General features: G+C 35.4%; 1 protein-coding gene across 2 annotated transcripts in view; it reads left to right on the top strand.

Moving 5' to 3' along the window:
• LOC114247191 (beta-1,4-glucuronyltransferase 1) overlaps positions 1 to 14,498 on the top strand; it is a 71,699-nt gene that overhangs the window by 28,194 nt on the left and 29,007 nt on the right. For both annotated transcript variants that reach the window (XM_028180078.2, XM_089732779.1), the window contains one exon: positions 6,063 to 6,833. In XM_028180078.2, coding sequence (XP_028035879.1) covers positions 6,244 to 6,833 — 590 coding nt within the window. In that variant the 5' untranslated portion in view covers positions 6,063 to 6,243. The remainder of the gene's footprint in view (positions 1 to 6,062; positions 6,834 to 14,498) is intronic.

Consider the following 14,498-nt stretch of genomic DNA (forward strand, 5'->3'; position numbering starts at 1 on the left):
ACTTATTAAGTTTTGTATGTGTAACCTTGGAAACAATGTGATATTATTGTTATACCGCTACTTATCTAAAAAATGCGTCGACTAATCCAGTAAAAACGCCCACTGCGTTTCCATGAAATCTATTTACGATGTTGCATACTATCAATTACTACTTGTACGAGATTAACCTGATTAATGCAAAAACAATTGTATCTATCGCTTTTTAGTTACAGTAAAAATCTAAACATCTAAATCTAAACAAAACAAAAAAATCATTATTACGGTAAATTCCAACTATATTTGAATATTGAAATTTATTATTAATAATAATTAGTAATAATAATTTCCGATATCTTCTTATACCTTGTAGTAAAAATGAAGATCCGAGTCGTAAAAATTGCCAGACCTCTAAATATTGCTAATTCATTATGCGTACAAAGTTTACTTTAGTACTTTAGTAGTTGACAGTGAAAAAAAAATGGCATACCTAGCGTGTAGTGAAGGCGTTATTGTATTTCTTAATTCAAATTCGGACAAATGAAATAGTAGTCTGTGATCACGAATACAATAATGCGATTTGAAACATCGAACATTCTAAATATTATTTCTTGATTTTCATGCGAGTTTTGAAATCCCAAGAACAGTCTTAACATGATAATTGAAAATGATAAACGCGAAATTTAACTGTAAATTTATGTATTTTAAATTACCAAAGAAAGTAATATAATTGAAATTTTGTTTACATATTCGTTCAATGACTACGTACCGAATCCCGGCCTTGTTTTGTTCAGTGAGTGGTTAATGGTCTTATTAGCTCGCCACTTGCGAGACAATCTCGGATCAAAGTGATGTAATCTGCCTCAGCGAAGTTAATTCGCTGGACCATGTTTTCAGAACCTGTTTAACTACCGTAAATATATTGCCCTCCAAGGTCTGCCAGGTAAATAAAGTGTTGTATTCTAAAGCCACATAATATAAGCGCCAGTTTGTTAATTGATGGCGGGCTTTTTTTTTATAGCCCTTGCAGGTAGACGAGCATACGGCCCACCTGATGGTGAGTGGTTACCGTCGCCCATGGACTTCAGCAATTCCAGGGGCAGAGCCAAGTCGCTGCCTACCGTAAATAGCTTATAATTATTAGTATAAGCACGACCGGTAGAACGGGTGTAAAGGGGAAAAATATTGACAGAAATTCACTGACACTTCGATCTTTTAATATTCCATCACTGAGTATCCACCTCTTTCTCATTTATAAAACAATTTACCGAACACCATTATTAATAAAAGATCATCAAATTCATCTTAAAATTACATAATTACCTTTTTTTTTTATTGCTTAGATGTGTGGACGAGCTCGCAGCCCACCTGGTGTTAAGTGGTTACTGGAGCCCATAAACATCTACAACGTAAATGCGCCACACACCTTGGGATTTAAGTTCTAATGTCTCAGTATAGTCACAACGGCTGCCCCACCCTTCAAACCGAAACGCATTACTGCTTCACGGCAGAAATAGGCGGGGCGGTGGTACCTACCCGTGCGGACTCACAAGAGGTGAGCATTTGTTTAATACGTATTTCATTAGAAAAATTGAATTTTCATTAGAAAAATTCATTAGAAAAATTATCATGAAAAATTTGCTACACGTACGCGATTAAAAAACAAAACACCTGATGGAGTGATGAAGTTATTAGTTGATATTTCACCAATTTACTTTTAATTTACTACAAAAATATTAAAGTTATTCTTTGCAAATTTCGTAGAGAAATTAAAAATATAAATTTTTAATAAACAGTTACAAATAACATTTGTAATGGCAGATATTCACTTACAGCTTTCCACGTTGGTGTTTAAGTGCATTGACTAATACTGCAATTAATAACATAAATGACGTAGATGGCTGACTGCAATTAAAAATATCTCAGTATATAAACTACCAATCCTATACAATAATAATTCAAGTCATAATATTTGATACTAAAACTTTGTTTAATGTCGAGAGAGACGACTGGTCAATCTCAAACATTGTTGTTAAAATTGAGTATGATTTTATTTCAACAGATTATGACGGCATTAAAATCATATTATGGACCTAATATATTACAAAGATATACTAAATACTAGATTTTTTTTTTTTTAAATCTAAAATAAAAAAAAGACATGGCCGCTGAGTTTCTTGCCAGTTCTTCTCAGAACGGAGGCTAGTTTTTGTGAATTGGCGGTAGTTCTTTTTGACGTTCAACAAGTATGTACTTTCATTTATGTTGAATAAAAATTTCTGATTGATTGATTGATTGACTGAGCTCGAACCACGAAATGCTTCTAATGCGGCAAATGCTGAGAAAACTGAATATATACTTGAATTCACTGTAGGCCAATTGTAGCTGCCATGAGGACTTACGAGCCATTGTGCTGAACGGCTCGCGACAATGTATGACCGGATAGGTCGAACTCGTAACGTTATTCCGAGTATTGGCAGAAACACCAAGCTAGGTTTATGCCTGGCGTCGTAATTTAAATAACTGTCGTGCTAATCCTAACGTAGTTTTTATGAATATTGTAGGAATCAGGAATGTGCTCAATGCGCGCTCCCACAGCCAGCCGTCGTCTAGCGCAGTACCGTTTACCTATAGAAAAAGGACCGGTCATAAATAGACTCCAGTTTATAACGAGGAGATAAAACATAAATATTAATGTATGAAGAGTATTAAATAGGGAGTAACGAACACGACAATTGCAAAGACTTTTTACTACCAATTTTATTTAAAGGCCCTTAAGTGAGTAGATTGTTATGTGCATATTAATAACCTTGCCATTAACAAAAACTTTTTGTAATACAGAAAACATAAAATAATATAGTATCTGGATTTATTTTTCCTTTCGAATCGCAGTCTCGATTTAACGGTTACGCAATTTTAAACGAAATTCGAATTTGGAAAACTTTGCAGTTTTTTTTTTTGGCACTATAATTCGTTACATACTTTCGTTGAACTGCTAAAGTGAATAAAATCAACACTATATCAAGCAAATATCGGAGCGAACGTATAGAAATAAATAATACGGACATATTATCTGTTATACGAGGGAGCTGCGGTTTACCATTCTGTGACATCGGCCTATCCGGAGCCAAGGCCAGCGAAGTGATATTAGCTAATGACAGTTTCTATATCAGCTTCACTATTTATCTTCATATTTTAATCTTCACAGGACACGGCGGACTGTTACAAAGAGCTAAAACCTGTGTCAGTATTTATAATTTTAGCGTGGCAATTACTGGTTGATTTGTATATTTGTAAACTGGATATTTCTATATAATTTTTCCAATACATGTACTATATCGTTTTCGCTCTGTGTACAACTAACAATAATACTTAGTTAATTTGTCTTTTACATTAATAATACATATCTTTAGGGTCTCTCTATCGGGGTCATAATGCGTTATTGCATTGGCGGGATTATTGGTGAGTTTATCAAATTTTACATCATCCCAATCAGCTGCTTAACACTTTTATCTTAAAACGCGTAACTAAGTTAAAATCAGATTTTGAGTAACCCTCAAATTATTGGTAAAAATATAGAGAACATTCATCGTCAAAAAACAATACGAACTTAAATGCTTTCTTTTTTAATTAAACGTGAAATTCCGTACGCGACCGCACAACTTTTTTTATTTTTATTGCTTAGATGGGTGGACGAGCTCACAGCCCACCTGGTGTTAAGTGGTTACTGGAGCCCATAGACATCCACAATGAAATGGTTCTATGTATTTCATAAATAACGAAGGTCGATTTAAGAAATTAGGAAAAAAAAAATGTTTATTTATGTGACACACTTACAATTCTAAACATAATGAAGATACAGATTAATATTAAACGTGAATAAATAACATCCCAAAAGATTGAATTTTAGCATTTCCACATTTACGTTTTTGATATTTCTAAATAGTTCGACGGCCCCAAACCTGTTTCAATATATACCTGATTGACGGAAAATGGCGTGGCCAGAGGTAATGGTTTGTTCGGCTTTTAATCGTAAACCGATGCCAATTTTTTCGTGCCATTTATCATCACCGTCGGTAGTTGAGCGACTTCACTTGTCCACCTGACTTCCTTTACTTCTTTCGTAAATATTGTTCAGTAGTGATGGAAAGTCGTATGCGGAACCAACCTGTGCCTATAACTTATTATTATATATTATTACTGGTGGTATAGGACCTCTTGTGAGTCCGCACGGGTAGGTACCACCACCCCACCTATTTCTGCCGTGAAGCAGTAATGCGTTTCGGTTTGAAGGGTGGGGCAGCCGTCGTAACTATACTGAGACCTTAGAACTTATATCTCAAGGTGTGCGGCGCATTGACGTTGTAGATGTCTATGGGTTCCAGTAACCACTTAACACCAGGTGGGCTGTGAGCTCGTCCACATACCTAGACAATAAAAAAATAATAAAAAAAACTGCATCACAGCAGCATTTCGATCTAAATATATATATTGGTTGTTCGATTCGATCCTAAAGTTTCCTTTAGTAAAATAATTTCAGACTGTTTTTGTTGTCAGTTAACTAGTTGATGTCACTCATGTGTAGCCTAATTTCATTTATATATTAATGTTAAACATGAATATTCAACGTAAACTGCTAATTTTAGGCTTATCAAACAATCTTTATTAATTTAATTAAATTAAAAATCATTGGAATGCATTCAAACATATTGCAACGTTTTGTCAAACAGAACCAAATGGACGAGTTTATATAACAGGTGAACATTTATAAATTAATAGTGAACACCGGAAACACATCTTCACGGCAATAAATTTCTTCATTGCCGTAACAAATTAACATCTAAGAAGACGATGAGGAAGTAATGGCTTGTTTTAGTAAACATTGCATCATCGTAACATTCACATGATAAAATGTTAGTGTCACGAAACAGCAAACGACCTCTTCACCGATCTAAATACATATATCAATATAATTTTCGTGCGGTGTATTTTTTTATTTTAACATACCGAAATATAAAATCGAATCCGCAACAACAGGGAAAATATTCTATATTAACATTAGAAATATTTAAATAAATAATATTTTCCAAACAGTTGTTTCCTTCAGCTCATTAACCAAATTGAAATTTTCGATAAAATTTACAATTGAATATGCAATTTCGAAAAGGTCACATCTCTGAAAATGTAAAATGTTCAGGAAATGAAAAACTTTATTATTTACTAAAGCAGTGTAAAATTTAAAATATATTAGCTTTTGAGATATATTTTAGTGTTAATTAGCAATTAAAAATTACTGGAATTATTATAAAATGGGTGTAGGTAAGCCTCAAAACTACATGTATATGGAAGAACGTATTTGACAAAATATGCGACATGTGCCCTTTTCGAAATTGCATATTCAAATAAAATGAATACATATTTTATATCCACACTAAAGAAATGGTTCCTTATTGGATTTTTGCTCATAAGACATAACGGTTCAGGAAGTCGTTAAAAATTGCAATGATGAAACTGCATCATATTCCGACTTGCCGACATAATTCAACCATCTAAAATTACACAAGTACTGCTCCCGGTAAATGAAGTTCATTTTATGGTTTCATAGACAAGAATAACGATAAGACAAATGAGTTACTAAACCTTTGATTACTGTTTTATGGCACGCATTTACTGAATTACCAATTTCCCAAGATTAACTGTAGTGTTATTGAGAATACGCGAATGCGTGCACGAAACACTATTTCCAATACCTATTACAAACAGTATTATAATTAGCGTACCTTTTTTTTTATTGCTTAGATGGATGGACGAGCTCACAGCCAACATGGTGTTAAGTGGTTACTGAATCGCATAGACATCTACAACGTAAATGCGCCATATACCTTGAGATATAAGTTCGAAGGTCTCAAGTATAGTTACAACGGCTGCCCCACCCTTCAAACCGAAACGCATTACTGCTTCACGGTGGTACCTACCCGTGCGGACTCACAAGAGGTCCTACCACCAGTAAAAACCTCCTCCTCCAAAAAAAAAGTTACCTCAAAATTAAGTTAAATTAATATTTGAAAATTTGTTATTTGTTTCAGGAGGCGTATAGTATCGCGGCGCCAGCACGGCGCCCACCTCCGAACACCTGCTGATGACAGAATAAATTGTGATGCTCACACGAACAGAACCCTATAGGAAACTGCGTCCTAGAGGACGTCGGAGGACGTTATAGCGAAACGTTGTTGTTTTCCTCTATAAAAGTGCCTAATCATTGCAATCATGGTGGCGAATCGACGAAATTTTATATTTAGAGTGAGCATCGTAATTAACATCGCTGTGATGCTATATGCGGCGATGCATCTGTCTGCAAACACTTCCCCGATGGTCGAGTGGGTCCCGGTGACGGGCGATGGCTCCGAGAGGAACGCGGAACTCCAGTATCTCAAACGTGAAATCACACGAAACGACACAGATAGACTTATAGAGCCTATGATCAGGGATTTCGAGGAATCCACTTCCCAGAAGTCGACCTCGACGATGCCGACAACAAACAAAACCGCATCTAGTACAGTATCCGCCACGGATCTAGAAAAAAAGATAAGTGCAGCGCCTCCAGATGTTGATATAAACGAAATGTTAGACATAGTCGATGAGAACGGGCTGTCGGACACCACACTAACACGGCTTCGGAGCTTACTGGCGTGCACAGAAAAGGACTTCCTTCCCCAAACGGTGCAGCGCGGAGAATTTTGGGTTTTAAAGAACTACATCCGAGCTGATCATGGAACAATCATGTGTCACGAAAGCATCACATACACGACGCACGCTGGCTTTGAATTCCTAGATAACGTGCTGCCTCTTGTCGAAAGGTAAGTCTTCGGGTGTTTAAGGTCCTAAAGAACGTTTCTGCTATTTTGAGACATTTATGTCCAGTTCTTTTACTGCAGCAGAAAAGCAGATGAGTTCACGTCCTACCTGGATTCAATTGGTTTCTGGGGAGCAAAAGACGCCAAAATGTAAATGCGTTCTTCCGCCTTTAAGTTTTGTGGTATCAAACAACAAAACCCAGACAGAACACATGAATAATGGTGCAATAAACATTTGAACCATTTCAAAAACACTACGAATAACGATTGCCCAAAATTGTGCATTTATGGATATAATAACAAAAAATTAAGTTGCTTAAAGTATAAAATAAATTTTAATGGTAAATTTAACGTAGGTAATTATTTAAAATTAATACAACTTTCAATTTAGGCCTTGAAGTTCTCGAGAACATATTATTGCAACTGTAAAAGAAGGGAGTAAGTATTTGAGACACAAAATGGCAGTCGGTTCTAATTGACTGGATTGTAGACACTAAAACACTTTATGATTGAAAACCTTTTTTTTTTTTCCTTTTTCAATTATGAATTTTATTACCAAACATGGATGTTCTTAATTATTTTTACGATAAAATGAGCCACTCATTACCTACAGACTTGTTTTATGGCGAGCGCACTTCGTTAAATTAATCGTTATGGTATATAATAACGTTGTCTGCTGTTTTCGCGGATCGCAGATATATTAATTGACTTTTAGGGTAGCATTAAAACTCGTATTGAGGATCGGATATGCTTAATTCGATATTTGAAGTCGATGGCCTCAAAAACATTTTTAATGTCCGAAACCAAGTGCATGCGGCATTCAACATTGAAACTTCGTGTTAGGTGAAAATAACACAATTTTGTCCTTTCTTCGGAATTCGCGAGTCATAGACATAAAAGATCTTACTTCTTAGTTTAGATTTCAACCTCCACTCTCTTATTACCTTTGCACAAAAATTCAAGTCAAATTCATAAGTTACCAATTAAGTAAACGGTAAAAAACCTATCATCTAATTTATTTATCGGCCTTTTTTTTTATTTCATTTGATCCTGAGTTAGGTACGTTCAAAATTTCAAATATGCATGTTCTCAACACGAAGCCAGTTTGAAATCCGAAATTACCAAAATAGATGGCACATTGCAAGCAAGCATTTGTGTGTGGTTGGGTACCACCACCCTGCCTATTTCTACCGTGAAGCAGTAATGCGTTTCGGTTTGAATGGTAGGGCAGCCGTTGTAACTATACTTGAGACCTTAGAACTTATATCTCAAGCCCACCTTGGCGCATTTACGTTGTAGATGTCTATGAGCTCCAGTAACCACTTAACACCAGGTGGGCTGTGAGCTCGTTCACCCAACTAAGCAATAAAAAAAAGGTTATCGCTCTCTAAAGAATCAAATAAAATTTTCACAACAAATCTCACATAAGAGACCATACTTAAAGGTGTCATCAAATCTTAATTTAAATTTTCCAAAAATACCGCTAAAGCAATCGAGTATAAATTTCAACCTTATAAACCGCATCCGGTTAGCGCTGTCATTCAACAAATACATTTTACTGCCCGAGGCTATTTTTTTAATTTACCTCCTTGAAATATAATACATAAATAAAGAGTAATCCTAAAATTTCGACTCATTTTCATTTAGTGGCTTTTGTATATAATATTAAAATAAGCGTTTTGCTCAATCGAAAAGTCATACGCTTGGTATGAATTAGCAAAAGCTGTTAAAGTTAATTCTAAGAGCATAATTCACACAAGGAATAATGCTATTACACAAAAACCTTTTCTTAAATAGTAAAATAACATTAATCAAATAGAATATTGTATATTCATGTCTTAAAGTGGCGTGTAATCATTTTACAGACATAATGCAATGAATGTAATGAACGCATTATTGTGTTGTGACATCGAATTCCTATAGGTTCAAATCAAATCTATGCACATATTTAATGTTGTGCAATAATCTTAATATTTCATACGACTATTTTGTTGTCATGCTTACAATGCACTTACTTTTATTAAATATTATTAAACGTTTATCAATGTTATTAAACGTAGGCGATCGCAAGCAGCAGCAATGTTGCGATGGATGTGTGGAGTAACGAGAATGGATAGAATACGGAATGAATATGTTAGAGGAAGTCTGAAAGTGGCAACTGTGACAGAGAAGCTGAGAAGTCCGCGTTTGGGATGGTACGGACATGTGATGAGATGAAATGAAAATGAGGCTGAGTAAGAGAATGTTAACTATGAATGTGGAAGGATATAGAGGAAGAGGTAGACTTAAGAAGAAATGGATGGATTGCGTGAAAGACGATATGGGTAAGAGGGGAGCGAGCGAAGAAATGGTATATGATAAAAAGTATGGAAGGAGAAAACATGTTGCGCCGACCCCAGGTGACTGGGAGAAGGGTAGGATAATGATGAATGATGAATGATGATGACTAAACGTTTATCAGTAACGCAATGGCAAAACCATATTATTTTGACAAATTTATTGAATCACTGAAACTTGTCCAATTAGTGAATGTAAGTAGCACGTAACCCAATAATATAAAATTATCTCCTTAATGTCCGCACGAAATCAACAAATCAACTAACTGTTACTGTTAATATGTCAGGAATGAGTACCACTGTCAATCTTTGCTCGGGAGTTTTCCTAAAATACACTGCATTGAAAATACACGGAATCTAAATATATAACATTATTAGACTCAAAAAAATTTAATGCCAATATTCGACCTATTCAGATAAAGTTCATACATTTTTATTCAATCCGTATTGACTAATCCATCAGGAGGAACGTCATACGTAAGCACCTAAAGGAATTGTGTATTGTATTAGGTAACAATCGAATGTGATTGTGCCATAAAAGTTCCTCTGTAGGCGTCGAATGGATGTAATAAAACAATATGGAATACGATGTCATGAACGCTGAATGAAAATCAAAAGTTTTCAAACTCATATAACGTTGCCGGTTCTAAAATATCACACAAAAAAACGAGCTATGTAAAAAATTAAAGAAAATTTTTGAAAATTTTTTTTCTTCCTACCTATGCTGATGGTCTTGAGAGGCTATTTCAGCGTAACCTTAACTAGTAGGTAAGCTCACGGGGCTCAAATCTGACGACGTAGCTAACACGAAAGTTACCGGCGGCCACGATGAGAGGGTTCCCGTGTCGTGCCGCTTTGTCGAAATGAATAATAATTCAGTTTGCGCATTCACACACATTTGTCTCTCGTTAATAGAAAATCATGTTATAAAATACGGTAACGGCTCGTTGGTACATTTCATTGACGTTGTTCATTTGTATTCATTAAATTTATTTGTAGAGTACTGTAGGGACCTTTAGATACCGAAAAACTTCAACGACTACCTGTTCATAGAATTAAGAAATCTGCCAGGAAACGTTTGTCCAGTGATTAATTGCTACTTGATAGATGCCGCGTGGGAATAAAACGTTTGCTCCAGATCGTTTATTTAACTATCACCATTGTTGTTTCTTCAACTTACTTCTGATTCAAATGCATTGTTGATCGGCGCTTTTACAAAAGTATACAAAAGAATAATAAAACTAATTTAAAAAGGACAAGCTCGCTGAGTTTGTTTTTCGGAATTTTGGAACAGGGCTGTGACCTTGATGGGAATTGTTGGCGGGGTTGACATTCAATACTTCATATTTAATAAGTGTCATGATAACACTTAAATTGAAGTAAAACACAAAAACACAAAATCCATGACCTCCCTCAAAGTACCCACCCCACAATGCTAAGTTTTGCGCTGTGCTGTACTAGAATAGTTCCACTTATTATATCACGTCAATGTTGTCGCCTCACACGACGCCAAACGCACAATGAACTGAATGAACAAGTTAAATTACCCTCAGAACTATAACGTTATTGTACGCGTACATACAGCGTATGTACATAATATTATGTAGTTCCAAAGGTATCCAATTTCTTTATAAAAAAAACACAACCCATATCTATCATCAATACGTATTCTGTGATTAAGAGTCGATCGATATGATCTTGTAAGTTCCATCTATCGTGGGATTCATGTATCAAATCAATGAAAAATTAATTTAGTAAGATAATAAGAAAAAGATAGTAAGTAAGGTTGATATCAAAACAATTTTAAATCGGTGATCATTAAATTTATATCATTCAAATCGATCTTCGCCTATGAATAATCGAAGTACGATGTTGTGATATGTATGCGCATCAAAAAATTGGTGTTTCTTTCAGAAATTATAACTGAAATACAGAAAGCTTCAACTGGATATTTGAATGGGATTAATGATCGCGAATACGAGAGAAAGACTAAACAAATTATCAAATTTACTCTGTATATCAATGTATAGAAGACTGATTTTAATGTAGTTATGAATTTGGAGACTGACTGAAATTTTATTTACTATTTTTTGACGGATAGTGTTTTCAGAATAGTATCTCGAAAGAATCAAGTTTTGCTGCGTAATAATTCAACTTTCGCCACTTTAATTAATTAGAACGCTAATAGAATGAATTCGTAATCACCATAACGTTCCAAATTAACAGATGAGGTGCTATTACAGGTGGGGCACGAGTTTTACAGTGATACTAACTATGTTTCGTTCACATCGAGTTAACAGTATAAGAAACACGCTCTCAATTGCAATTTAAGTTTCTTCTACGAAAACTTAAAAAGAGTTTATTCATATGAAGCCACACAGTAAAATTCTAATTACGACCTAGACGTAACGTGAAGCCTAGGTCATAATTAGAAAAAAAAAAAACAGAAACAGTGTAGAAATTACGAAAACAGCCTTTTGGCCACGACGACTTTGAAATTATGTATGTTTGTTTTCTTTCGAACGAACGAATTGTTCGATATTCAAAACGATTATTCTTAGACGAAACATGTCTGACTTTATTAAAAATTTCTGTACTGTCGAACGTTATCAACTGTCAAATAATTAAATGTGACTCATAAACGCATTGTAGATTATAGATTGTGATTTTGCGAAACCAAAAAAAAGTTTATTACTAGATTTTCATGAGTCCTCAATATCGTGACCTCGTATTCGCGTAGGCGTAGTTCAAGTAGACCATGAATGATGTGACTTTCACTTGAAATCGTCTCGTGATTACCACGACGATTTCATTAACACGACACACGTCGCATATGTGAGAGCATTTTTGAAAACTATAAATAAAACAAAATCTTTCTTTATATATATAACTAGCTGACCCGGCAGACTTCGTAGTGCCTCAATCGATAAATAAAAGGTCTAAACCTTTGTATAAAATAAAAATAAACTTATAACAAAAAAAAAGGAATCCGCCCGACCGGGGACACATCAAAGTGAAAACAAAATTGTTATTTTTATTTAATTCCGAGCATTTCATATTTATCTACCTTTTAAACCTTCTCTGGACTTCCACAAATAATTCAAGACCAAAATTAGCCAAATCGGTTCAGCCGTTCTCGAGTTTTAGCGAAATTAATGAACAGCAATTCATTTTTATTTATATATAGATTTTCATTAATATTTTAAATAAAACATTATAAAAATACATTTAAAAAAAAACATCTCCGTAATTTAAAAAAAAGCTTTAAGTCTTAAATAAAAATCCACTCTAAAACCGCATCAGATAAGAGTTCGCAGTTCTATTGTTTCATCGCTTTGTATTGCAAAATTCGTCACGATTGCGGGTTTTAATTTTGCAATTAAGTATTTCGCCTTTAAATAAAGTGTAGCTATTCCAGGTTGTTTAACACTGCGTAAAATTCAATTATTTGTAATTGAAAATTTTTGCACTCAAACAGATTACTGTATATTTTTGAGACGATCTTACGATCCAAAACTTATCATCATAAATTGCTATGGGAGCTTCATAAGCTCGTTATAAGACGACTTTTTTAGAACGTATTGTTTTATACATTTTTATCACGAATAATTATTATTCTTGGTAGTCTTCTTTTAACGAATTTATGAAAATACCAAAATTAAATTATGAGTAAGACCGTGTGTGCTTATGATTGTCGGGCTATAATCCCGCCAGTCACCGGGTCCCACATCAATAAAATGATCACTGAAGTCCATAGACATCTTAACGTGCCTTTGAAGTTGAGGTCGAATGCTCAATTGTATTTAACTGTATAACGGTAGGCAGCGGCATCGATGTTACCCTAGCATTGCTGAAGTCCACGGGCGACGGTAACCACTCACCATCAGGTGGGCCGTGCGCTCGTCTGCCTACTAAGGCAATAAAAAAGAAGGTGCCCCACCCTTTAAGCCGGATAAGAAGACGGCTTCGTAACAGAAAACGGCAGAATAGTGGTAGCTACTCGTCCGGGCTTATAATACGCTTTAACTGGTGGTTTTTTTTTTTATTGCCTTTGTAGGCAGACGGGCATACGGCCCACCTGATGGTGAGTGGTTACCGTCGCCCATGGACTTCAGCAATGCCAGGGGCAGAGCCAAGCCGCTGCCTACCTTTTTTTTTAAGTTAGTTATACAAATTGGTAGTATAGTATTGGTAGTAGTGGTAGTTATACAAATTGACCATTTTTGGACTTTGATTTTTATTACACTGTTTTATTAATGTCCTATTTTATTTTGGTCAAGTATTCTGAATCACCTCGAACGGGGCAGGGAGAACGTGTTCTCCGAAGTTTGGAGCGATACTATGTGCGTCACAAGTAGTTTACTTAAGATTGGTCAAGGTTGGCAGTAAATTCGCCATGTCTGCTATATTTTCGTATGTACAATGATTGGGCTTAATCAAATTGGGTCCCCTCTTCTAATCTATGTTTGCTTTGTGTCGAAATAAAAATCCTATCTTAGATAGTGGATTGTGATAACAACTTTAAGCTGCATGCGCAACTGTTCAATTAGGCAAATACGAATGAATACCGGTCAGTTGTTTAGTCTTTTGCCTTGTACCTAAATCGCAGATAGAATACAATTATTATTAAAAAAAATACCAGTTTTTTTTTTTGCGAATTCATAAAATATGTCTAATGCCTAATATCGAAATCGTTTTTTATCGTTGTATTGCCACCACTTAGTTCTGACCTTATTATATGTACATTAACCATGTGGAATTACGGATGAATAATAATACGAATAAACCAGTCATTTTCGGACGGCATGTGTGTAATCACATGATAATGATGTACGATATCGAACGTAATGTCCTAGTAAGGTCGTCCTGTGGCGTTTTATGAATAAATTATGAAAATATTAAGTTTTAAAACGAAGTCGGTTGTTTCGTTTGGCAACCGATTTAGTTTTGTCCGTGACCACTCACCATTTCAATAGTACTCCAATGCTATTCAAAGCTTTTTTTCTTCCCTATGCTGATAGCCTTGAAAGCCTATTTCAGCTTCACCCTAACGTGTGTAGGTGAGCTCACGGGGCTCAAACCGGAGTGTTGCTAACACTGACCCTAGCAAGAGCAGTGCTTCACAGAATCTACCACCGGATCGGAAACGCGACCCACTGAGAAGATCCGACGAGAAACTCAGTGGGCTGTGTCTATGGGTTAATTCGCTCGTCAAGCCCTTCGTCGCAAGCGACGGGTTCGACGAGGACGGTGACCGGTAATTCGAAAGCATGAAAAGGTCGACCCTTCAGATCGTAGGGCGAGCACGAATATTCAAGACGTTAGGGTGAAA

The sequence above is a fragment of the Bombyx mandarina genome, chromosome 15 (assembly GCF_030267445.1).
Source record: "Bombyx mandarina strain Sakado chromosome 15, ASM3026744v2".
NCBI classification, from domain to species: domain Eukaryota; kingdom Metazoa; phylum Arthropoda; class Insecta; order Lepidoptera; family Bombycidae; genus Bombyx; species Bombyx mandarina.